We start from the raw sequence: 24889 nt of genomic DNA, 5'->3' as shown, positions 1-24889 counted from the left end.
TTTCACACAATATCTGCCAATTAGAATTCCTTGGTTTTATCGAAAAACTAGTGAGGCTGTTACTTCCCACAAAAAGCCTTTCATTATTTCTTGGGGATAAAACCCCAGGGAGGCTGAATGAGATATGAGGTTACAGCTTTGAGCTGGAGGGCCGTAATGAACCTTAGCTATATAACTAGGAGGGCTCATCTTCATTCCCCATGCTTCACGTCACCTGTGTAGTGTATGGCAGAACCATGACATCCGTGGCAAGTATAAGCATTTAATACTACAAATTAACACAAACAACCAGAACAAAAGCTACAAATAAATGACTAAATCATAAAATCACTATGTGCAAATAATAGTCTAAAGATAATCTACCTGCTGTTTTTAAGAGTCATTTATTTGCAAAGGGGAAAAAAAAATACCATGTAGTGCTCACAGATGCAAATATTCTTTAAAGTCCCCAGCCATTATCCCCATTATTATCAAATAATAAACTGATAAGGGGAAAGAGAGAGTGAAGAAATGGTTGTAATAGCACATTTGATACTCTTTAAAAATTGCTCTATTTCAATTGCTAACTAAATGGAAGCATTATTGGTTAATCCCTAGGATCTTATCCTTTGTATTGTTAGGTCCCAGATATTCCTTCATGAATTAATAACTCCCACATGGACGACGTTATAAATCTCCCAGCTGCCTTGAATGTTTAACAATGTGATAAAATTCTTCCCTTCGATAAAAAAAGCTACAGTTTATTAAAAAAAAAAAAAATTTGCACACCCTTCACGTGGTGAACTGCAAAGGTGAGACTCCTTTTAAAGAACAAGCACCTGTAAGCAATTCTGGCTCCCATTCTGAGACCGAAGCAAAACCCTCCAGGCTCAGGGACACCTGATTCACACTTTGTTTGGAATTTGGCCAAGAAATTCAGGTTCCCTGGAATATCATTTGTTAGACTGGCTGACATGGAAAGGGACGAGCTGCTGGAAAAGTAAAGTAGGAGGGATATGTAATCTAGTCATCAGGTGAAGAGACTAAGGGTCTGACTGCCTCATGTGAACATGGGTTCTACCGCTCACCACCTGTGTGATTTGGGGCACGTAGACTGTCTCCTAATCTATAAAATGGTCATAACAGTCCTTACCGCAGAGCAGTGTTATGCAAACTGAAGGAGGTAACACACGTAAGTACTGAGGATGATGCCTAGGGCATAGAAAGTGCTCAACAAATATGACCTGTTATTACCTTTCCTATTACCCCAATGGCTAAAAAGTTTCGCTGCCTTTAAGACTATTTTTAAATAAAACAGAATAAAAACAGGGGCGCCTGGGTGGCTCAGTCGGTGAAGCGTCTGCCTTCGGCTCAGGTCATGATCTCAGGGCCCTGGAATGGAGCCCCAGGTCAGGCTCCCAACTCAGCAGGGAGTCCGCTTCTCCCTCTTCTTCAACCCCTCCCCACCCCCCCCACCCCCGCGCCGCTCATGCTCGCTCTCTCTCCCTAATAAATAAACAAAAAATCTTTAAAAACTAGGATAGAAACAAAGTCTTCGCACATCCGGAAAATCATTCAGTAATATGCACATGTGTTCACTAATTCAGTAACTATTTACTGAGCACTGACTGTGCGCTAGGTGCTGAGGATAAAGTGCTGAGCCCTGCACCAAAGCCTCCTGCTCACTAAGGCAAACAAAGAATCATGAAAACCGCCACAGCCCGATACCAGTACTTCAGGGAATCTTTTCTACGGTAATGACACAAAATATCAAAGATTCTAGTATAAAGATGCTTCACATGGTCTCGCTTCTAATGGGAACCTTGGAAACGACTTCAGTGTTCAATCCTAAAAAAACAGGGCAATCAATTATTATATAGCAACTTAATGAAGTATTATGCAGTCATTAAAATGTTGGCTTTGCAGTTTCTCCAGTTGCTGTGATAGGCATTTATGATATAATATTACCTGAAAAGAGCAAGACAGGAAATTGTACTTACACTGTAATTATGACTGTTTAAAATCTGCACATAAAAGACTGAAAAGAACATGCCAATTTGAGCTATAATGGCAAGATAACAGTTATCATTTCTGGAGTATTTAATATATGCCAAGATATTTTAAGCACTTCTTTACACTATTCCCTTTTATTGTCCTGCTGGGAAGGTAGGTACTATCGTTCACATTTCACCAGAGGCTCGCTCTGTACACTCCCTATGAGACAGGGCCCAGGGGTTTTAAGTTCGGATTCCAGTGACTTCAAAGACAGACTTATCATAACCTCTAAATAACTGTCTGCAGCCTTAATAGGAAAAATAAGTTTTTGCTTATAACTTCCTTGCATTTTTCTTTTTAAATAATAACAACTGATTATCTGCTGTGTGCCAAGTCCTGTCCTGAGCATTTCATGCATATAACTCATTTACTTCTCATAAGTACTTGATGAGGTAGATTCCAATATTATCCTCACTTTACAGATGAGGAAAACGAGACTCAGAAATTAAGGTCAGTTACTCAAGGTCACACAGCTGATCAGTACAGGGCATTCTGCTGGTGTTCAAAGAGATCTAGGGCAAAAGAACTTATATGGCTCTGCTGAAAATATATATTTTAAAACATTTATGTGCAGGTAACGCCTACACAAAAACATTTTAAACAAAACCTTAATTTTTTTTTTTTTTATACAGACTGAAAGAGCCTTTTTGGAAGAAGTGCAGCCATTTTTTAAATTATGAAATACTCAAACATATCAAGAAGTGAAGAGAAAAACCAGTAAGCTTTAAAAAATGTTAGTATCTTGAAAAGTAAAAAAGCAACATCCCCACCAGAGGCCATCAACTGAGAACTTTTTTTAATTATAGCCTTTAAATTCTTCTTAAATTGGTGTCAATACGAAAGGAGTTAATTAACTCTCAAAAATCCACCATTTTCCTTTACTAACAAAATTCAGAGAAAAACAGAAACATAATTTAGCTAGACTCTAAGGAAGAAAGCTAGACAAGAAATAAGGAGTCAAGGTGACTCAGTCGGTTAAGTCTGATACCTCTTGATTTTGGCTCAGGTCATGATCTCAGGGTTTTAAGATCGAGCCCCTGTTGGACTCCGCGATGAGCCTGGAGCCTGCTTAAGATTCTCTCTCTCCCTCTCCCCGCTCTGCCCCTCCTTACCCCCCTCAAGGAAGGAAGGAAGAAAAAAAGGGAAGAGGGAGGGAGGAAGGAAAGAAGGGAGGGAAGGAGGGAGGGAGGGAATGGTCAAATCCCAGGCAGCAAGTGGGATTCCAAAGAAATGGGAAGTGACAAAGAAATATCACTCCAACAAACCTGGGTTCACAAGCCACAGGCTTCTTTCCTCCTTACCTGGCAGGCTCTCCAGCCTTCTCCCCCTCTCCTTCTGGGGCTCTGCCTGGTACCACAACTCCCACAGAGGGTGGGCACAACCAAAGGGGTCATTCAGCAAGAGATGAAATTCTCCCACAGAGTGGGGACACAGAATAAGAAATCCCACCTACAGAGAAGGAAGAACGATCAAGGGAACAGCTGGACACCTCGGAGAACTCACAGAGCATTTAATTAGTATGCTGCAGGGCTTAAGCACACAACTGAAGTTTAACTATTGGATGTACCTTTAAGAAATTAAATTACCTTTGCAATTCAAGTTGCTCTACCCAGAATTCTGTATTAACTCCTGATCTGAGAAGCCTCAATGACATTTTCCTGGCCTTTTGGTCAAACTAAGAATCTTAATTTAGCACAAAGAACCCAGCTGAATTCAAGTCCAGTCCTACAATAGATTTGATCCACAAAAGATTTGTGCCTCAAATGCATTTAATCCACACAATCTGCAGACACAGCCCCAATTTTTCCAGTATTTCAATGCCACCTGGCCAGCGCTGTTTCAGTCTTCAATTCTGTGTCTGCCTTAGGTTTATATGAGGTATGTGAAGATTTATGGCGGCCACAAATACCTATTTTCTTATTGTCTCTGTTTTTGAATTTAGCACAACAGAGTGGGAGAGCGAACTCAGAAAAGTAATAGATTGCTTGGAAAGTCTATCCAGAACAGTGGGGAGAACATGGCTCCCAAATCTCCAAAGATTCCTGGGTGGGTGTGAGAGTAAAGGAGCATTAGGAAAGCAAGTAAGTACCACAGTTAAGTGTTATGGAGATGACATTTTCTCTATGTTCTGACAAGTGTTGACTTCAAGGTCATCTGACTCCAAGGTCATACCCCAAGCTGATGGAGACCAGTCATGCATTTGTCCTGTCTCCCCAGTCAAGCTCTTTGGGGGAAAGGATTCTGCCCTCCAGGTCAGGGAGTCAAAGAGTAGGCAGTTAAGAAGATGGGCTCTGAGGTCAGACCCCCTGGAATTCCAGCTCTGCCACCTGCTGCTTGATGACCCTGGGCAAGTAAAATAACTTTTGTGCCGCCACTCCCTCATCTGTAAAATGGACTCTCTCTCAGAGTCACTGGGAGAACCCACTGCTCATAAAATAGTGCAGTGCTTGGCTCATGGTAAAACTCAAAAGATTACAGTTAATATTAATACTGTATCTGGTTTTTTCCAAATTTCCAGAACAGTCTGTGTTTTCAGAAAACATGGATTAAAAATAAGGCAACATGTCTATTATGGGGTACCAACAGCTCAAAGACCCCTACAACTCCTACAAATCTTTTGTAATAAGCACTTTATTTAGCTCACCTGAATAGGACTATAAAATGAAACTGTAACATCCCTACCACATGCTTACCAGCCCCCCTTGCTAACTAGTATTTTATGAAAGCATGTTTATCATTTTTAAATATTTTATTGCCACCACCTCAACCCTTGACCATCTACTTGTTACATGAAATATCTCTGATGGTCCTGGATCCCCACTTAACTTAAACTCTTGGATTTTTATGCAGGCTTAAAGACAATTTGTCAGAAAAAATTTTTAAATCTTGGTATTTACACACTGAGGGAAAGGAGGGACGGCTCCAAAAAAAATCACATCATGTCAGAATTAAAACCAACCCTCCTAGTCCAATCTCCGATTTATAAAAGATGATACTGAAGTTCAGAGCAACCAGTCCAAGCAATGTGGCCACTGAGTGCAGCCAAGGCAGGGCCCCCACCCGATTTCCTGATTCTTGGTCCCTGCATTAAATGCTGCATGAAATAAGTCAAGCAGAGAAAGTCAATTATCATATGGTTTCACTTATTTGTGGAACATAAGGAATAGTATGGAGGACATTAGGAGAAGGAAGGGAAAAATGAAGGGGGGCGGTAATCAGAGCAGGAGATGAACCATGAGAGACTATGGACTCTGGGAAACAAACTGAGGGTTCTGGAGGGGAGGGTGGTGGGGGGATGGGTTAGCCTGGTGATGGGTATTAAAGAGGGCATGTACTGCATGGAGCACTGGGTGTTACACGAAAACAATGAATCAGGGAACACTACATCAAAAACTAATGATGTACTGTATGGTGACTAACATAATAAAATAAATTTAAATTTAAAAAAATTTTTAAAAAAATAAATGCTGCATGATGTGTGGAGACATGACTTCCGATCACTAGGCAAATAATGCCAGTGACACATGTAGGGCTCAAGAAACCACTTCCTGCCATTTCAGCGAAGGGCCTACCTTCTCAGGCTCATCGAGTTTCACAGCAGGCAATGCCCCACAGTTGCAGCCGGCTGACTGCAGGGCTTCCCCCCAAGTTTTAGCACTGAGCAGTCTATTACAACCCTGATGGGTTCAAATGAGCCATCACGGGATTCTGGATTCTTAAGTCTCACAGTCAAGGTAAAGGCATTGACTTAAACTCAGGGAAAGGACCAAAGACTGTTATCACTCACAGCATTCTTATTTTCACCGAGAGGTTTTCACTACAAAGGCTACATTGCTTGGGACTAAAACTCTAGAGAAAGCAGGACAAGCTGAGCTGACGGGGAGGGGACAGGTAAGCAGAGGGCCGTTACCATCATTTAACTGATCTAGCAATAAAAAATCTTGAAAAGATTCACATAACCAAGAAGGAAATACAAGTCTCCAACATGCAGTCAGCAGATTATTATACTGATGTTTATATGTCATACTGGTGACTTTTATTTATTCTTTTGAATGACACTTTTATTTGCTGTCTTCCTCTTATCTTAGAATTACTGGGTTTTGAAATGTCCATTCTTTTTTAGGGTAGTGACTACCATGCATGTGTGTCTACTAGACATTCATTTAACAGATGAGGAACTGAGCAGCTCTGGGCAACCAGTCCAAGGCAACACCATTAGCGTGGAGGAGGACTGAGGTCAAACAATTAGTTAATGACAGAAGCATTAACTTTCAATGTCTTTGGAGTAGGCATCAGAAGACTGGAGCTAACAATTTCATTTCCTCTTCACAATAATCCTATGAGGGTAGAATAATGAACCCTGATTTCCTAATGACAAATGAAGTTCTAAGAGGTTAGGTCCTTCATTCAAGTCACACAGCAAGAAAACTGGTAATACCCAGTTGGCTTCTGGTGGAAGCTACAAACTGGCAAAAATTCTTTTGTAAAGAAATTTAGCGATTCACATCAAAGGTCTTAAAAATGTGCACACTCTTTAACCCAGGAAGTGATGAGAAATATACACAAGCATTTGTATTCATGGATTTACCACAATATTATCTATAATGGTGGAAAAAAATAGAAACCAACAAGAAAAGCAATTCTGCCAATGGACTATTATGAAGGCATCAAAACTCATGTTTTCAAGGAAAATGTTAACAGTGTGTCCATTAATGAAAAAGATGGGCTAACTAAACAGAATAATCCCAATTTTGTCGGGGGCGCCTGGGTGGCTCAGTTGGTTGAGTGACTGCCTTCAGCTCAGGTCATGATTCCAGGGTCCTGGGATCGAGCCCCACATTGGGCTCCCTGCTCCTCGGGAAGCCTGCTTCTCCCTCTCCCACTCTCCCTGCTTGTGTTCCCTCTCTCGCTGTCTCTCTCTGTCAATTAAATAAATAAATAAAATCTTTAAAAAAAAAAATCCCAATTTTGTCTTTCAGAAAAATACCATACATACATACAGACATACATATGTATGCCAACATACACAAAGACACATAGAAGGAACTAAATCAAAATGTTAAATGTGGATAAAATGAGTATTAAAATTACGGATTTAAACAAATGATAAAAAATAATTTTTAAAAACCATAAACTGCTGCAATCAAATTTTTGTTCAGGTAAGTATGTAAGAGGGTATTTACATATAAAAATATCTTTCTTGGGGCGCCTGGGTGGCTCAGTTGATTAAGCGACTGCCTTCGGCTCAGGACATGATCCTGGAGTCCCACATCAGGCTCCCTGCTCAGCAGGGAGTCTGCTTCTCCCTCTGACCCTCCTCCCTCTCATGCTCTCTGTCTCTCATTGTCTCTCTCACAAATAAATAAAATCTTAAAAAAAAAAAAAAATATCTTTCTTATCAGAGAACTTCTCTTAATGCTAGTAATTCTTGAAGTTTCTTTATTTGCCAGCCATACTTCATCTTTAAAATATCCCTATGAAGTACACCACTATCACTCCAATTTAGAGATGAAAAAATTGAGGGTCCAAGATGTGAAATGCGACATCTAGGAAGTGAAAAAACCAGAGCATGGACCGAAGAGCACTTCTCTAAAGCTTCACATTCAATCCTTATGTTAAACACACAACCAAAACCTTGTTTCATGCTAACTAATCTTTCTAAAGGCAGAATATCCTAGGTTCAGGAACTGAAATCTGGTACATGATTATGAGGATATCTATAATTTGCTTCTAAATATGTCAGCACATACAGTATCCTATTATGGTGCCCGTGTTAGTTCACACCGCACACCAGGGACAGTCAGTCATCCCAGTGCAGGCTTCGGGCTCTACAGGTTGGGCTATGAGCATTCTAATCAGCAAACTTACTCTCCAGAAACTTCAGTTACCTTTATCCTTGAAAACAAACAGCAGGGGCTTTGATAATTGGAATAAGGAATGTTAAAATTGTGAATTTCCACTGGTAAAGTTAGTGACTTCCTAGTGAATGTGCCACATGGACTCTCGTTAAATTAATTAGGGGAACTTAAGATACAAGGGTCAGCTCAAATTTCCAGAGACATACCCATCCTTGTACAATGAAGGTCTAAGATTCTATCCAGCAAGCCCTATGCCAGCCAACTTTAGGGATGGCACCCAGGGTTTATGCCTAGATGGTCCTATGACCACCCACTGGATCAGAAGATTTGGCTGCCTGATGCTATCTTTAAAACAGCTGAATCCTGCCTTTGGAATAGTGTCAGCTCTGCTTTCAGTGAGTTAGCTGCTGATGCGATTCATGGTCAGAGCACCCAAAAGGACAGAGATTTAATCAAACTGATAAAACAGGTAAACTATTTTGTGCCTACTTCTAAACAAAGGGTTAACAAAATGTACATGTTGCAGAACTTTTTTATAAGCTGGTAGTAAGGTTTTGAGGGTACAGCTGACCCTTACCAACTTCTAATTATTATCAATTCCCAATATATGTCAAAAAGAATTTAACAGTTGTGCATGCAACTTGGCATACCAATCAGCTGAGGTCAGTATGGTGAGCAGTACTGACACTGCTCCTAGTGATTCCTGCCCCTTGGTATTTATGCCCTGTGTAATCCCCTTCCCTTGAGGGTGGGCTACATCTCATGAACACAATACAAAAAAAAAAATGGATGTCACTTGTATGATTAGGTAACAAAAACTATGGCTTCCGCCTTGCTAGCAATCTCCTGCCTCCTCTCTTGCTTGCTGCCATGTCGTGAGGGCCCCGTATGGCAAGGAACCAAGGGAGGCTGGTAGAATCCTACCAGCAACCATGTGAATGCATCTGGAACTGAATCTTCCCCATAGAGCCTTCCAATGAGATCACAGCCCCAGCCAACACCTTGATTATATCTAAAACCCTGAAGCAGAAGACCCAACTAAGCCATGCCCGGACTCCTGACCCACAGAAACTGAGAGACAATAAACGTGTGTTGTTGTAAGCTGTGGAGTGCCGGGATAATGTGTTATATAGTCACAGATGACTAATACAGTTTACAAAGATGATGCGACCAAATAGCAGCCAGGTTTTTCAAATGCCCACTTGGACTACTACAAAGACAGTGTCTCAGTGTATGTGTGCATGTGTGTGTGTGTGTGTGTGTGTTGTGTACAGTGTGTGTGTACATATACACATACACACACATTTATATATACTGGTATATACCCAAGAATAGTACCTTCTGTCTCAGAGAATTATATTCCACTATTAAAATGGATTTTTATAAACACCCTAAGGAAACAGCATGTTCAGATATCTTTAGCTGTAGCGTGTGTAGGCCAGACCTTCTTTAAAGTGATGTTCAAACTGTCTGACTTGCCCACATTGTTTCGGTGACAAATATTTCACATGCTGTTGAATTCAGCCTCGCTCCGCTTCAGCCTCCCGATCAACACAAGAATAATGAGGGGACGAATAATGGGGCCTTGCCAGGAGAGTGGCTAGGATAACAAATTATTTTAGTACACACTGAAAATGTACTTCACAAACTTAAGGGGGAAAAAAAAAACCTCTACGCCAGTGCATCACGAGAGCTCTGCATTTCCACAGCATTTGTACAAGTGTCTCCAAGCACAGAGACAACAGGGCTAAAAAAGAACACTTGCATGACAAGAGTGTTATTACCCATATTATCTCCTAAGCCTCTCCCAAAAGAATAATACGGGGAAATCTGCAAGAACCACGTGGGAGTCCACCAAAAAGTTCTTTTGATTTTGGTTTGGAATTTTGGGGGTCCGGGGACCAGGGGACTCGTGACTGAATTTGGGGGAGATGGAGACAGTTACAACCAGTGTGGTATGAAGCATACTTTCGCAGTGGGAACCACATCAACACAAGGGGACAATTTATTTTGGGGAGTGAAAAATACCTTATACTTTTTATGTATAAAGCAAAGGCATAATATAAGTGTATAAACAGATAATCAGTATCTCCATGGTATTAATAGTTCATGGGGAGGGGGACATATAGAAAAAAAAAAAAAAGTCTGAAAAGGTTCACTGGGTATGGGTGGGTGCTAATGAAGAAAAGGCTGAAAACCAAGACCCAAGGCCTAGCTTCCCATAACTGGAGAGCACCTGCAGAGCTACACGTGCCCAGGGAATAGCCCGATCTCTCTGCTGTGTCCTTCTCCCAGGATCCCTGAGGTGGGACTTGACTGGCCTGGGCTCAACCCAGCCCTGCTTCACAGCTGTTGGCCATTCCCCTAGGCTGCAGAAATGTGTATGAAGCCTTTCATGTGTCTCAGACTTCCCTCAGTCCCTATTTTCTGTCAGATCCTTCTCTCTGTTTTCTTCATCTATTTTTTGAACGTGCTTGCTTACCTCAAGGCAAGTTAAAATATGTACTTAAGTGGTATCCAGTGTGCCACTTGTCTATGGCACTTTTCAACACTTCCAACCTATCATGGATCGAAACTGTCCACGAGAACCTGAAATTACGACAGAGAGACAGAGACTATGGCGGAGTCAAGAGACAACTGAATGCCTCTCAGACTGAGGAGAGCACCCTATGCCACACTTGCTGGTGTCACCAGCCAAGAGTAGAGTCTATTTAGCACCACTCTTCTGGGCGGACTTGAGAAAAATACACAGCAATGGTACAGTCCATTGCTGCCATGGACAAAGAGAGCTAGCTATCTCAAAAACAAACTTTTAAGCAGTTCCTCAAGAATTAAAACAGAATTACCACAAAATCCAGAAAAAGAATTGAGAGCAAAGACTTGAACAGGTATTTATAGACCCATATTCATGGCAGCATTATTCACAATAGCCAAAAGGTGGAAGAAACCCAAGTGTCCACTGACGGATGAATAAACAAATAATATGTGGTACAAATACATAATGCAATACCACTCAGCCTTAAAAAGAAATACTGACACACACTATGACATTGATAAACCTTGAAAACACTAAGCTAAATGAAGTAAGCCAGACACAAAAAGCACAAATATTGTATGATTCCACTTACATGAAGTACCTCAAGAAGTCAAATTCACAGAGATAAAAAATAAAATGGTGGTTGCCAGGAGCTGGGAGGAGAGAGGAACGGGGAGTTAATATTTAATGGCTAACCGAGTTATTATTAGGAAGATGAAAAAGTTCTGGATTTGGATGGTGCTGGTAGTTACACAACACTGAATGTACTTAATGCACAGCAGACTGCATTTAGAAATAGTCAAACTGGTAAATTTTACGTAACATTATCACAATAAAAAATCTTTACTATAGTTTTTAATAGAGTGGGAGGAATCAGGCAATCTTTACTGCAGGTCTTCCTCTACTTCTTGATTTATGATTTTAGCAAGTCAAGTAACATCTGGAAAACTCATGCTTCCTCTTATCTAACGCTCCACTTCCCAAACTTCAGATCATCGCATGTACTCAACAGCTTGTCCTCTATTGTGTCCCCAGGAGTCAGAGCCAGAAAGTCTGTGTGCAGTGCTTGAATCTGGATTTGATCAGCAGCTCAGGATCCATGATTCCCTGAACTTTCCAACTGATGGATGACATTTTCTGTCTCGTCTCGTATGTCACCAACCACACCATTCCCAACATCACCTTCACAGGTATGTTTTCTTCTTGAGGTATAACTGGCATACAACATTATACTAGTCTCAGGTGTACCACATAATGATTCAATATTTGTATGTACTGTGAAATGATCACCACAGTAAGTCTAGTTAGTGTTCATCACCATACATAATTACAGAATTCATTTTTGTGATGAGAGTTTTTAAGATTTACTCTATTAGCGACGTGCAAATATGCAATACAGTATTATTAACCATAGTCACTGTGTTGTACTCTACACCCCATCGTATTTATTTTATAACCACCCCTGGCAACCACTAATTTGTTCTCTGTATCTATGAACTTGGTTTTTGCTTTTGTTTTATATTCCACAAATCAGTGGGATTATATGGTATCTGTATTTCTCTGACTTATTTATTTAGCATAATACCCTCAAGGTTCTATCCATGTTGTTGCAAATGGCAAGATTTCGTTCTTTTTTTAGGGTTAAATAATATTCCTCTGTGTGTGTGTGTGTGTGTGTGTGTGTGTGTATCCCACATCTTCTTTATCCACTCATCCGTCAGTGGATATTTAGGTTGTTTCCGTATCTTGGCTAATGTAAATAATTCATTATTTACACGGGGGTATATATATCTTTTGAGTTAGTGTTCTCATTTCCTTTGGATAAATACCCAGAAGTGGAATTGCTAGATCATAGGATAGTTCTATTTTTAATTTTTTGAGGAACCTCCGTACTGTCTTCCACAGTGGCTGCATCAACCTACATTCCTACCAGCAGTGCTCGAGGGTTCTCTTTTCTCCTACCACCAACACTGATTATTTCTTGTTTATTGATACCAGTCATTCTGACAGGTGTGAGGTGGTATTCTCATTGTGATTTCGATTTGCATTTCCCTGATGATTTGTGACATTCAACATTTTTTCATGTACCTGTTAGCCATCTATATGCATTCTTTGGAAAAATGTCTATTTGGTTCCTCTGCCCATTTTTTTTAACATTTGTTTCGGGTTTTTGCTCTTGTTTTTTGTGTATGGTATAAGAAAGTGGTTCAGTTTCATTCTTTCGCATGTAGCTGTCCAGTTTTCCGAGTACTATTTGCTGAAGAGACTGTCCTTTCCCTACTGTATATTCATGGTTACTCCATTATAAATTAATTGATTGAATAAGAATGGGTTGATTTCTGGGCTCTCTATCCTGTCCCTTTGATCTACGTGTCTGTTTTTAGGCAATACCATAATGGTTTGATGACTACAACTTTGTAATATAGTTTGACCTCAGGGAGCACAATGCCTCCAGCTTCTTTGTCAAGATTGCTTTGGCTATTTGAGGTCTTCTCTGCTTCCATACAGATTTTAGGACTGTTTATTCTATTTCTGTGAAAAATGCCACTGAAATTTTCTTTTGTAATATAAAGATATTTTTAAGACAGCACAAAAACAAACCCATGATCCAGAGGAAAGCAGAAAAAAAGTATATAACATTAACAGCTGAACATACCCTCCACCTGCTTGGCACTCTGGAATTTAGGTCAGGTAGAATCTGGATAAAACAAGTGGGGGGGGAGGGGCTCGGACCAGAAGGGAGGACGCTCTCTAGCCATTCGAAACCAATATCATAGCCCTCGTTCCCCTGGTCTGGTCCAAGTTCTTCCATTGCAACTGAATTCCTTGCTTCTGCATTCCTCCGTCCTTACTGTAAATACCATATCCCCTCTGGCTCTCGCAAGCACACCACATCTGCTGCCGCACATGCGGGGGCTTGAGTGCAGAGTGCATGAATGTGGCAGTGGGTATACTCATTAACAGTACACGCTGGAGCCAGTGATGTTAGGGTTCAAATCCCAAGTTCACCACTCACTAATTCTGTGACCTTGAGAAAACTGCTTTATTGCTTGGGGCCTCAGGTTCCCAATGCATAATATAGGAGTAAGAGTTCCTATGTCACAGAGTTGTTTAGAAAAGTAATTGGGGGGGGGGGCCAGGTGTCTCAGTTGGTTAAAATGTCTGACTCTTGATTTTGGTTCAGCTCATGATCTCAGCGTCCTGGGATGGAGCCGCGCATCGGGCTCAGCAGGGAGTCTGCTTCGGTTCTCTCTCTCCCTCTGCCCCCTCATTTTCTCTCTCTCCTTCTCTCTCTCAAATAAGTAAATAAATCTTTAAAAAAAAGAAAGAAAAGTAATTTAGGTAATGTGCTTGGCATCTAGTAACCTCTTATAAGTACAGTTGTTATTTTAATATTCTTCTCAGCACTGACCACAGTGCTAAGCACCGGACACCAAGTGGGGCTCAATAAATTCTCATTATCAGCAGATGTTTATTCATTGCCTGTCAAGCTTTCCACTCCAAGCTCCTAGATACCTGTGAAATAAAGCTGTAGAAGGCACAGATTCCACTCTTGTGAATTCTCCTTCCTACTTGTGTCTCCAGCATCCTACCCAGTGCCTGGCACATAGTGGATACCCAAAGTGTTTGTGGAACTAAACTTCTGAGTTGAAAATCTACTGTGTGTTCAGATGAATTTGAAGAGAAACAAACAAACATGTAACCATAAAAAGAAAGTATGAAAAAGAAGCATGTGAGTTAGATTTTTTTTTAATTCTTGAAAACAGGAAGAACACCTTCTGTGTATTTAACCTGTGTTTTTCAATCTACTGAAAACTTTCAACATAGTTTTCACACCTATTTGTGGGACTGCATTAAAATTCCCACCTCGTGGGGTGCCTGGGTGGCTCAGTCGGTTAAGCATCTGCCTTTGGCTCAGGTCCTCATCTTGGGAGTCCCAGGATGGAGCCCCGAGTCGGGCTCCCTGCCCAGCGGGGAGTCTGCTTCTCTCTCTCCCTCTGTTCCTGTTCCTGCTCTCTCGCTCACTCTCTCAAATAAATAAATGAAATCTTTAAAAAAAAATCTTAAATTCCCACCTTGTAGACAATTAAATTTAGGATCCAGAGGGATAAAGTTATTTGTGCCACATTACAAAAACAAGGGGCTTTAGTGGGCTAGAAGTTAGAACAGCTTCTATTTCAAAAACACACTTGTATGGTGATTAACATAACATAATTAAAAAGAAAAAAACACCATAGTTGTTGATTTAGCTACCAGAGAGCAATCCCCATTCACCTGCCCACATACTTCCATTCTAAGATGAAAGTGAGATCCAAGTGATATATGAAAAGTCAACACTTGTGTCAGAAAGGCTCCCGAACTGCAAGTCACCTCCGAGTGGTAAAGGGAGGAGAGAAAAGCAGTTGCACAACCTCTGGAAGCACAGAAATACAAGTGACCTCACCTTGGGGGCCCGCATCCAGGGCCAGCTTCTAACTGACAAACACAGAGATACAAACTTTGTGAGTGCCTCATTGTGCTTTCTCTGGATAAAAATAGATATCAGATCCCATCTTCACCATCACTAAACAGCCTCAAGGATAAAGTCCTAAAGTGAAAATAAAGTCACCTAAAACACTCTCACGGTAACTCCCACAAAAGCCATTTATGCAGGCTCAGCTGTGAAGGTTTATCACGAAGTCAGGCTGATACCGGAAAACATCAGCACTTGGATAAAAGGTAAAAGACAATTTAGCACGAGTGGCTCCTAAAATTGAAAAGCTAACTCATTAAACTAAGCCTCTGGAAAAAAAAAAAAAAAAAAAGAGGAAAGTCAGAAAAGGCAAAACCTAGCAAGAAAAGCATATTCTTACTTCTGAGCAAAAGTGAGAAAAAAAGAGGAATTAGTTGGATTCCTCACTTTAAAAATTTGAAGTCACTTGATGATTTCCAGATCATATTCATCAGAAACCAACTGAGATGTAGCTGTGCATTCTATCTCCTTTCTACTCATTTCCACATAAATGTAGGAGCACTGCCTAAGCTACTGTGGGTTGAGGGGAATTGGGATTAAGATTAATAAAACCCCCTCTCGGGGCACCTGAGTGGCTCAGTCGTTAAGCGTCTGCCTTTGGCTCAGGTCATGATCCCAGGGTACCGGGATCGAGCCCTGCATCAGGCTCCCTACTCCTCGGGGAGCCTGCTTCTCCCTCTCCCACTCTCCCTGCTTGTGTTCCCTCTCTCGCTGTCTCTCTGTGTCGAATAAATAAATAAAATCTTAAAAAAAAAAAAATAATAAAAATATAAAACCCCCTCTCTGCCATCAAGAACACAGAATCTACTGTGAGACCATGCCAGAAGCCTTTGGGAATATTGGCACATCCCACCACCCCTTTCCCTGGGACGTGACATCCCGACCCTGACCCACAAACTCACAGCCCAAGTCGAGCCTTATTCGTAAAACTTGACTTCCACCCACCTGGCCATGCTTGACCCATGAAAGGACAACAAGAGTCCCTCCCAAAGAATTTGGAAATGAATGAAATAAGCAGACAGCCTCTTTGTTGGCCAGAACTCTACATAACATACACACCTGGACTATGGAGGCCCACATCACATTCTACAGTCTGTGGAGCAGAGAAAGAGAATAAAACAGATGCATACTCTTACGGACAAGTGCTAAAGAAGGAATACTATGGGTTCCTGGCAGCTCTCCATCCCAGGGCAGACCATTCTGAAGGCTGCCCGCCTCACCACCCTTGTACCCTTACAGTGAGCTAGCCTAAAGTAGTTTCTGTTACTTGCAACCAAAGAGTCGTAATAACTACAGAAGGAGTAAGACCACAACATAAATGCATCTAATACACAGCACGGTGCTAAGGAGGCAAACATGCTGCTTCATTTATTGGAACATAACTTGCCAGTAAAGGGGCACGGAGTAAGACTTGTTGTAAAAGATGGGGATGTGAGTCCAGACTCCACTCTGCTAGTCCCATGACCTTGAGTAAATCCATCTACCCTATGCTTAACACAGTGCCTAACACAAAGCACATGCTCAGCATGTATGTGTCAGAAAAAGGAAGGCAGGCTAGCAGCCACCCACATATCAGATGCACTTACTCCTTCAAGACATTTCTCATTAATACAATGGGACTAAGAGTATCTACTTCATGCATCTCACAGGATCAGAATATACATACCTGTGTATGGTTAAAAGTCATTGATAGGTTCAAATTGATGGACAGGTCAAATATACACCCACCTGAATTAATCAAAGAATATTCATGTATCTAGGGGCGCCTGGGTGGCTCAGCTGGTTGAGTGAGACTGCCTTCGGCTCAGGTCATGATCCTGGAGTCCCGGGATCGAGTCCCGCATCGGGCTCCCTGCTCAGCAGGGAGTCTGCTTCTCTCTCTCTCGCTCCCCCCTCTTGTGCTCTCTCTCTCTCATTCTCTCTCTCAAATAAATAAATAAAATCTTTAAAAAAAATAAAATAAAAGATTTTAAAAAAGAATATTCATGTATCTAAAGTGGGGGTTGGCAAACTACATAGCCCACAGGCCAAATAAGAATGGTTTTTACAAACGAATATTTGCAACTGATGGTAGGGAACACTAACTTTGAGTCACAATTTAGCTAACTGTTACGTTCCCCCACAAAACAGAATCCCATTTTTCTGATTAGAAGAACTATACTACAAATAAAATTCAATTATTATTATATTTTAATTTTGTCAATACAAAATTTATGGAAAGTTGTTTCTCTCTTGTTATAAAGTACCAACATAATATTTCCAGTTTGCCTTTTGGCCCACAAAGCCTAACATATTTACCATCTGAAATATGAAAAAGTTTGAAAAAGCTTGTCGATCTTGATTAAAAGAATGTACAAGAAAACTCTCTCAGGGATATGGCAATGAAATTATTCTTCTCATCAGCCCCATTACTTTTAGCCCCATCAGTTTTGCAGAACATGGGGGTTTTTACACATGCATACTTTGCAATAGAGCAGAACAACCTGCAGTCATGTCTGTGTAAAGGTCACATCAGACCTTCCAGAAGCTCAGCTACCCACTTCACACCCAGCTTAAACAAGCTGGGCCGGTCTATGCACCTCTAGACCAGGAACACATTAACCCTGACAGTATGTTTATGGAGTACGGTACAGGATCAAACACTCACTCATCACCCTCAGCCTCCCAGACTAACACATCGTGGTCCAGGTTCATTCCTGAACCTAGATCTGCAAAGGGAGAACAAAGGTTCGTTACCCAGAAAATCTCTGGGGTCATAACAATATTCCTTCAGACCAGCCATTAAACCTACTATTAAACCTATTGTTCCACAATTAATAGCCATTAAACCTAGTATTCTACAAAACAAAACAAGGTAACATATGCATAGCATTAGTCCTGAGTAAATCGTGGAAGTAAGTGATTATGCTCCTCATCACAATTAATAATAACAACAATAATTAAAAAGTAAAATATTATAAATAAAGCAAGTTAATAAAAATGAATTTGCCAATACTGCAAAACACCTGTAATAAGTATATAATCATGCAAAAGGAACAGACTTTACCCTAAAGAAGTTTTGAAAATAATGCTATGAAGGCAAGAAAATAGCACATATACAGCTCTACATAAAGACAGATGTAAAAATAGAATAGTACTACTTAAAACAGGGTATAGACCTTAGAACCGTAATGTGGCCTCTGAAACACCTTCATGGAAGCCTGAGCTCCCACAAGTATGGAGTTTGAAAACCGTAAGAACTGACCACCAGGAGCTCATAAAAATAGTTACTTCAAAGGTTTGAGGATTAAATGAGATGATAAATAAAAAATTCTTTTTACATTGGTACAAGTAAGTGCTCAATAAATATTAGCGGTTATCTTTTTTTTGGAAATAGTTGTCATCATTCTGTATATACTGAAAATATAATTATTCATTCTGATTATATCTCTTACTTAGACTCTAAGAATTTCCCATATTATTACATATTCTTCACTGTCATTTTTTTAATTTAATGGGTCACAAATGGTACTTAAGTTTTACTTTGATTTAAATGTATGTAATAATTAGCAAACATAATTATTTTTGCATCTATTTATTTTTGCTTATTAACTGTATTTTTTTTCATGATGTCTGCTCATGAGCCTTATTCAATAACCCAATGGGAATCTCCATGGTTTCTTAAAATGAATGTTGGTTCAAAGCAGAAACAAGCTTACCTTCTGGGCACCCTGTCTTAAGAACGTGCTGGCAAAAGTTTCCAAAATGTAGTTGAGAAAGCCAGCCCCTGTGATTGAAATCCTGCCTCTCTGAATGAACTCTGTCCTGTAAAAAAAACAAAAAACAAAAAAATGCATCTTTGATGTCATTCTATGTTTGGATATTTAACTACAGATTTCCAACAGCATAATTAGCACTTATGATCAACACAAAACAATGCCCATAACAATGCAATAACTACCTATTACAACAAAAGTTTTGTTAAAAAGAGACTTAGAATTTATACATACAATTATTTTATTCAGATTAAAGAATACTTGTTCCACGTTGTTAAAGAGTGAATTTTAAAAGTTCTCATCACACACAAAAATATTTTTAACTATGAGAGGTGATGGATGTGTTAACTAACCTTATTACAGTAATCATTTTGTAATACAAACATATATAAAATTATGTTGTATACTTTAAACTTACACTATATGTCAGTTATAGCTCAATAAAACTCAGGGAAAAAAGAAAATATATAGCTGTATTAGTCTAATTATAGCAACTGCAGAATAAAGGTTTTCTAGTCACACCTAAGACATAATTCCAGGATAAAAGCGTGACAGTCAAGAGGTCTGTACTCTCTCTTTAAAGTGTTGTTCTACTTGACCCACAATAAAATAAACTTAACTGATTCCAATTAAAATAAAACATATATATATATATATATATATATACACACACACTCATTTCATGCAGCAAAATGGCTTCTTAAAATTGAGTCTGAGATAATTATCAGATGTATAACTTTGGTTAGATTACTAAGCCATCAGTTTCCTCATGGGCAAAATGAGAATAATCATAGTATCATCCTTTCACAACTACTGTGAGAAGTAAATCAGTTAATACACATAATGGGAACATGAACTATTCTTGAGAAACAATGAGCATTCATTAAATGTTAGCCATTATTACCACAGAGAGACAGGCAGTAGAGAGAGACGGGAAAGCCAGAAGCCTGGGATGACTTCTTTAATCTTCGATTGGAGAGGGTGGTGAGATTCGATGTGCCACTATGCTATTTAAAGTTCTACCAAGAGGGGCGCCTGGGTGGTTCAGTCAGTTAAGCATCTGCCTTCAGCTCAGGTCATATTCCTGGAGTCTGGGGATTCAGCCCCACATCAGGTTCCCTGCTCAGCGAGGAGCCTGCTTCTCCCTCTGCCCCGCCCCTGCTCCTCCCTCTGCCCCGCCCCTGCTCGCACTCTCTCTCTCTCTCTCAAATAAATAAATAAAATCTTTAAAAAAATAAATAAAGTTCTACCAATATTAATTATCTCCATTTCATAAAATGGATTAGATAACACTTTTTTAAAAAAAGATTTTATTTATTTATTTGTCAGAGAGAGAGAGCACAAGCAGGGGGAGCAGCAGAGGGAGAGGGAGAAGGAGGCTCCCCACCGAGCAAGGAGCCCAATGCAGGACTCGAGCCCAGGACCCTGGGATTATGACCTGAGCTGAAGGCAGACGCCCAACCGACTGAGCCACCCAGGCATCCGGGATTAGATAACACTTGAGAGTAACATCGAAAGATGGCAGAATAGAAACTTCCAGATCCTCACTCTCCCATGGGGATTCCAAGTTAACAGTACATGGACCAACTTGCCTTTGGGAGAACTCCAGAAACCAGTTAAGAGTTTGCAGCACCTCAGGTGAGTTCAAAGTCAAGAGAAGCCACATGAAAGTGGGAAAGAAAGTTTGCTGCATTTACCCATCTTAGCTCCCATCCACCGAGCAAAGCTCAGTGCAATTGGGGAAAAACTCCCCACTTCTAGCTTCTCCCCCGGGAGGCAAAGAGAAGAATGGAATATCCAATATTCTGGCTTTACAAGGGGGCTGCCCAAGGGACAGGTTTCTATCTCACCTGACTCAGAATGCTGAAGAGAATGGCAGTATACTTTGGGGGCTGCTGAGAACAAAGGCGAGTGCGGTGGCTTGTTACGGCTCCAGAGTCTGCAGTGCCCCAGACAGACACCAGGGACAGCAAGAGATCATGGCAACCTGAGAACAGGGGCAGACCTCTTTAACTAGAAAATTTCACACACAAACCTACAGAAGAATCATCCCCAGAAAAGGTTTGAAAGACCCCCAGAATCTCTACCCAGGCTGATTAGTAAAGGTCTTCCTCTGCATGAAACCAGTCCATTAAGACTGGGGGAGGTGGCTGTTTTTTCAAATGCTTGAGTTTCAACAAAAGATCTTGAAGTGTACAAAGAAACATGGCTCACTCAAAGGAGCAAAATAAATCTCTAGAAACCAAGCCTAAAGACATAGAGATCTATGACTTATCTGACAAATAATTCAAAACGATCATCTTAAAAGTGCTCAGTAAAGGGGTGCCTGAGAGGCTCAGTTGGTTAAGCGTCTGTCTGCCTTAGGCTCAGGTCGTGAACCCAGGGTCCTGGGATCAAGCTCTGCATCAGGCTCTCTGTTCAGTGGGGAGTCTGCTTCTCCCTCTCCTTCTGCCTGCCGCTCCCCCTGTTTGTGTTCTCTCTCTCTCTAATAAAGAAATAAAAATAAAAAAAATTCTAGTAAACTAAAAAAGAAAACAGAGAGACAATGAAACAAAATCAGGAAAATGATGCATGAACAAAATGAGAATATCAACAAACAGTAACTATAAAAAAAAAAAATCAGAAGGTGAAGTATACAATAATTGAATTGAAAAATGTCCTAGAGGGATTCAACAGCAAACTTAAACAAGCAGAAGAATCAGCAAACTTGAACACAAATCATGTGAAATTACGGAGTTAAGAGGAGCAAAAAGGAAAAAGAAAGAAAAGTGAGACAGCCTAAGGGACTTAAGGGACATCACCAAATGGATCAATTGTACACATTATGGGAGTGCCAGAAGCAAAGAAGAGAAAGGGGCATAGCCTATTTTAAGAAATAATGGCTAAAAACTTGCCAAATCTGAGAAAGGAAATGGACATCCAAATTCAAGAAGCTCAATGAATACCAAAAATGATAAATCTAAAGAGACCTACATCAAGACACATTATAATCAAACCATCAAGCAAGAATCTTGAAAGCAGCAAGAAAAAAGCAATTTATCACATACAAGGGAGGTCCAATGATTTTCAGAGAAACCTCGTAGGCCAGAGTAGAATAATATATTGAAATATTCAAAGTACTGAAGGGAGGGGAAAAAAAAAAAACACTAAACACTACAAACCAAGAATACCTATTTGACAAAACTATCCTTCAAAAATAAAGGAGAAATTAAGACTTTCCCAGATAAATAAAAAATGAGGGATAAATTTGGATTACATTTAAACTTGCCTTGTTAATTCACGTGTTCCACACGCTAACCAGCTACTGTACACTAAGCGCCTTACTCAGGGCTAGAGACCCACAGAGGAGAAAGTCTCTGCCCTCCAGGATCCCACTGACTAGTGGGAAGGACAAATAGGCAAGTGGTTGAGTGTCACACCGGCTAATAGAGCCAGGGCATTCCAATAAGGAAAACCACAAGGCCCCAAGCAAGAGAACATGAAGAAACAGAGAATGTCTGAGAAGCCACAAGTTATCTGAAAATACCCAGTACTTAGTAAGGAGCTTAATAAATTCTGTTCATAGTAATGACCAGAGTATAAGGTGGGCACGGGAGATATTAGGAGAGGACGCTTAAGGACAAAGGGAGACCAGATTGCAAATGGTCTTCTCATGCTGAGGAGTTTAGACTTTATCCTGCAGGCAGCAAGGACTCCCCCTCTGAGGCCACCAAGTAACAGGTAGAGATGAACAGTTACATGTGCACCACTGACTAAATAGCTCAGTGCCACTCTTTAATGTTTTTAGACCATCTCTTATCCCCCATTTGCAACAAACTACCCACACTCAGTGTGTTCAGTAAGCATTTGTTATGTGAATAAATACATTAATATTACATTTCTTTACAACCAAAAATATTCAACAAAGAAAGTATTTCCTCTACTCTCTTGTATCTTCTATCTCTATGGAAAAGAGATGGGAGCCATGTCTCCTGTATGTGTATTTGGACGTGTGTGTGCATATCTACATCTATGTATCTATATATCTATATATGAGCACACTTGCTTACACTAAGAAAGATACTCTGAGAAAAATATAGATTCAAAAAGCTGTGATTCTGGTAAAAAGTAGTTATCATAACTCTTATTAGACCTTCTAATTCTCTAGTAGCAGTAGCCTCTATACACCAATCATGCATTCCATAAAAGGAAGCCTTCTCTCTCTCTCTCTCTCTCACACACACACACACACGCACAGAGTTATCCTAGCCAATCTGACATAAATAGTCTAAGCAAATAGTCAGTCTAGGCAAAGCAGCTTCTACCTCTTAGATTTAAGCCTATTTAAAATGATTTGTTCATGTAAAGTGACACTAATCTTTCCTGTCTTTATTCCAGATTAGTCAGAGTAGAATTTTACAATGATTTTAATATTTAAAAATGAAAAGTTGAGCAGTCTTACACTCTTGGGAGAGATAAACTCTTCAGTCCTCAAGGCAAGTGTAGGTGAGGGATTAATAAAAGTCTCTATCACATCATATTCTAACCAATATTTCTTTCTGCTACTTTTGGGAGACGTAAGTGCTCAGGAAAGCACTCTCATGGCTTGCCCACATATCAGAGAATAACAGGGCAGTAAAGCGGGGTCATACCCTCACCATCATTGAAATGAGTTTATCCTAGTATATTTTAAGACTGCTAGAGAAGAAAATGTTGCACTTTCCCTCAATAATTCATTGACAAAGCACATCAGACATTTTCTTCTTACTACACATAGCCAACCTAAATCCCTCATGCTAGATAACCCTTCTTTAAGTTCCTTCGCAAAACATAGCAGGTTACACAACAATATACAGTTTAATTTCAGCTCTTAAAAAAAAAGAAGCAAGAAAGAAAAGATGGACTGATGGATGGAAAGATGAATGGACAGAGCTGCAATATGAAAAGAATCTCTGGATGTTAGAATTATAGGTGTTATTTTTTCATCTTCTGCCTTTTACTAATTTTCTATAATATGTAGTACTTGGTAATCACCAAAACTAATAACAATAAGGACCTAAGGATCATTTCTATATAAATAAAAAGTTACTCTTCAAAAGGCTCTGTGCTCCCAAGAACCATTCTCAGTAAAGGTACATGCTAACTCTGACTTACCATTCACTTAAAATCTCATTAAAGCAACTCTTGGCTTTCCTTTCCCCACACTATGTAACCTCCGTTTTTTGTGCCTTTTGTCCTAAGACTTTCTACTGCCCTCAAGCTTGAAGTGTTTGATGTTTCACTCAAGAGACATAAAGATGATTTGAGTTTTCCTACATCTACCTTTTATCTCTGTGAAGCCTAAAGGAAGGACTGATCACATTTATGATGTTACATACCCAGGGTCACTTTTACTCTTCAAAAACTCTGTAGCAACAGTGTGTATTATGTATCAGACACTGTATTATCTTCTGAGGTTGTTACTCTTAACACATTTTCTCTCTTTTACACATGAGGAAATTGTGGTAAAAAGAAGTTAAATAACTTGCCCAGGGTCATATAGTTTGGTGGATGTAGATTCGTTATCTACTGCTTCAAAACCCCAGCCCTGCTCCTATGTCAGTTAATGATGCAGCCATCCTTCTAGTCTATGATATTAGAGACCTCAGCAACATGTTCTATCATTCCCTTCCTAATCAACCCAAACATTCAATCAGTCACCAGACAGTGTTTATTTTACTTCTAACGGCCCCTCCACAGCCCATGTCATTCTCTTCCCTGCCACTGCTACGGCCACAGCCTGGGGTTAGCATAGCAATTTTCCCTTTCTAGGACCACAGCTGCCTCTCAGTGGGATCCTGGTCTGCAGCGTGTGTCCTCTATAATCCATGCTGCCCGAAGTCAGTTTCCTAAGCACCTGCTGATCCTGTCATAGACTGCTTACAAAGTCGCAGAGAATAAACCCTGAATGCTCAGTTGATATTCGTCCATATTGCTGCATGTAACTTGTCCGTTCGTTTTCACTGGCGCATAGTGTTCCATTGTTTGAAAATACTCCAAATTATTTATCCATTCTAGTGAAGATGAACATATTATAATGCATCCAGGGACGTAGGTCCAAAGGTGTCTCTAACATATAGATTAGTTGAATGTCTGGGTCACAGGACATGTGCAGTTTCAACATCAGTAGATGATGTCAAATGTTTTTCTAAATTGTTGTACCTGTAGGGTTTTT

General features: G+C 40.2%; 1 protein-coding gene across 1 annotated transcript in view; it reads right to left on the bottom strand.

The window, feature by feature from the left end:
- Positions 1-24889, bottom strand: part of PRELID2 (PRELI domain containing 2) — a 60512-nt gene that overhangs the window by 13275 nt on the left and 22348 nt on the right. The window contains exon 5 of the mRNA XM_032404449.1: positions 18640-18745. Coding sequence (XP_032260340.1) covers positions 18640-18745 — 106 coding nt within the window. The remainder of the gene's footprint in view (positions 1-18639; positions 18746-24889) is intronic.

This window comes from Phoca vitulina, unplaced genomic scaffold, assembly GCF_004348235.1.
Source record: "Phoca vitulina isolate PV1807 unplaced genomic scaffold, GSC_HSeal_1.0 scaffold6, whole genome shotgun sequence".
NCBI classification, from domain to species: Eukaryota; Metazoa; Chordata; class Mammalia; order Carnivora; family Phocidae; genus Phoca; species Phoca vitulina.
The sequence above is the reverse complement of the archived record's forward strand: the minus strand, read 5'-3'. Positions and strand labels throughout refer to the sequence as shown.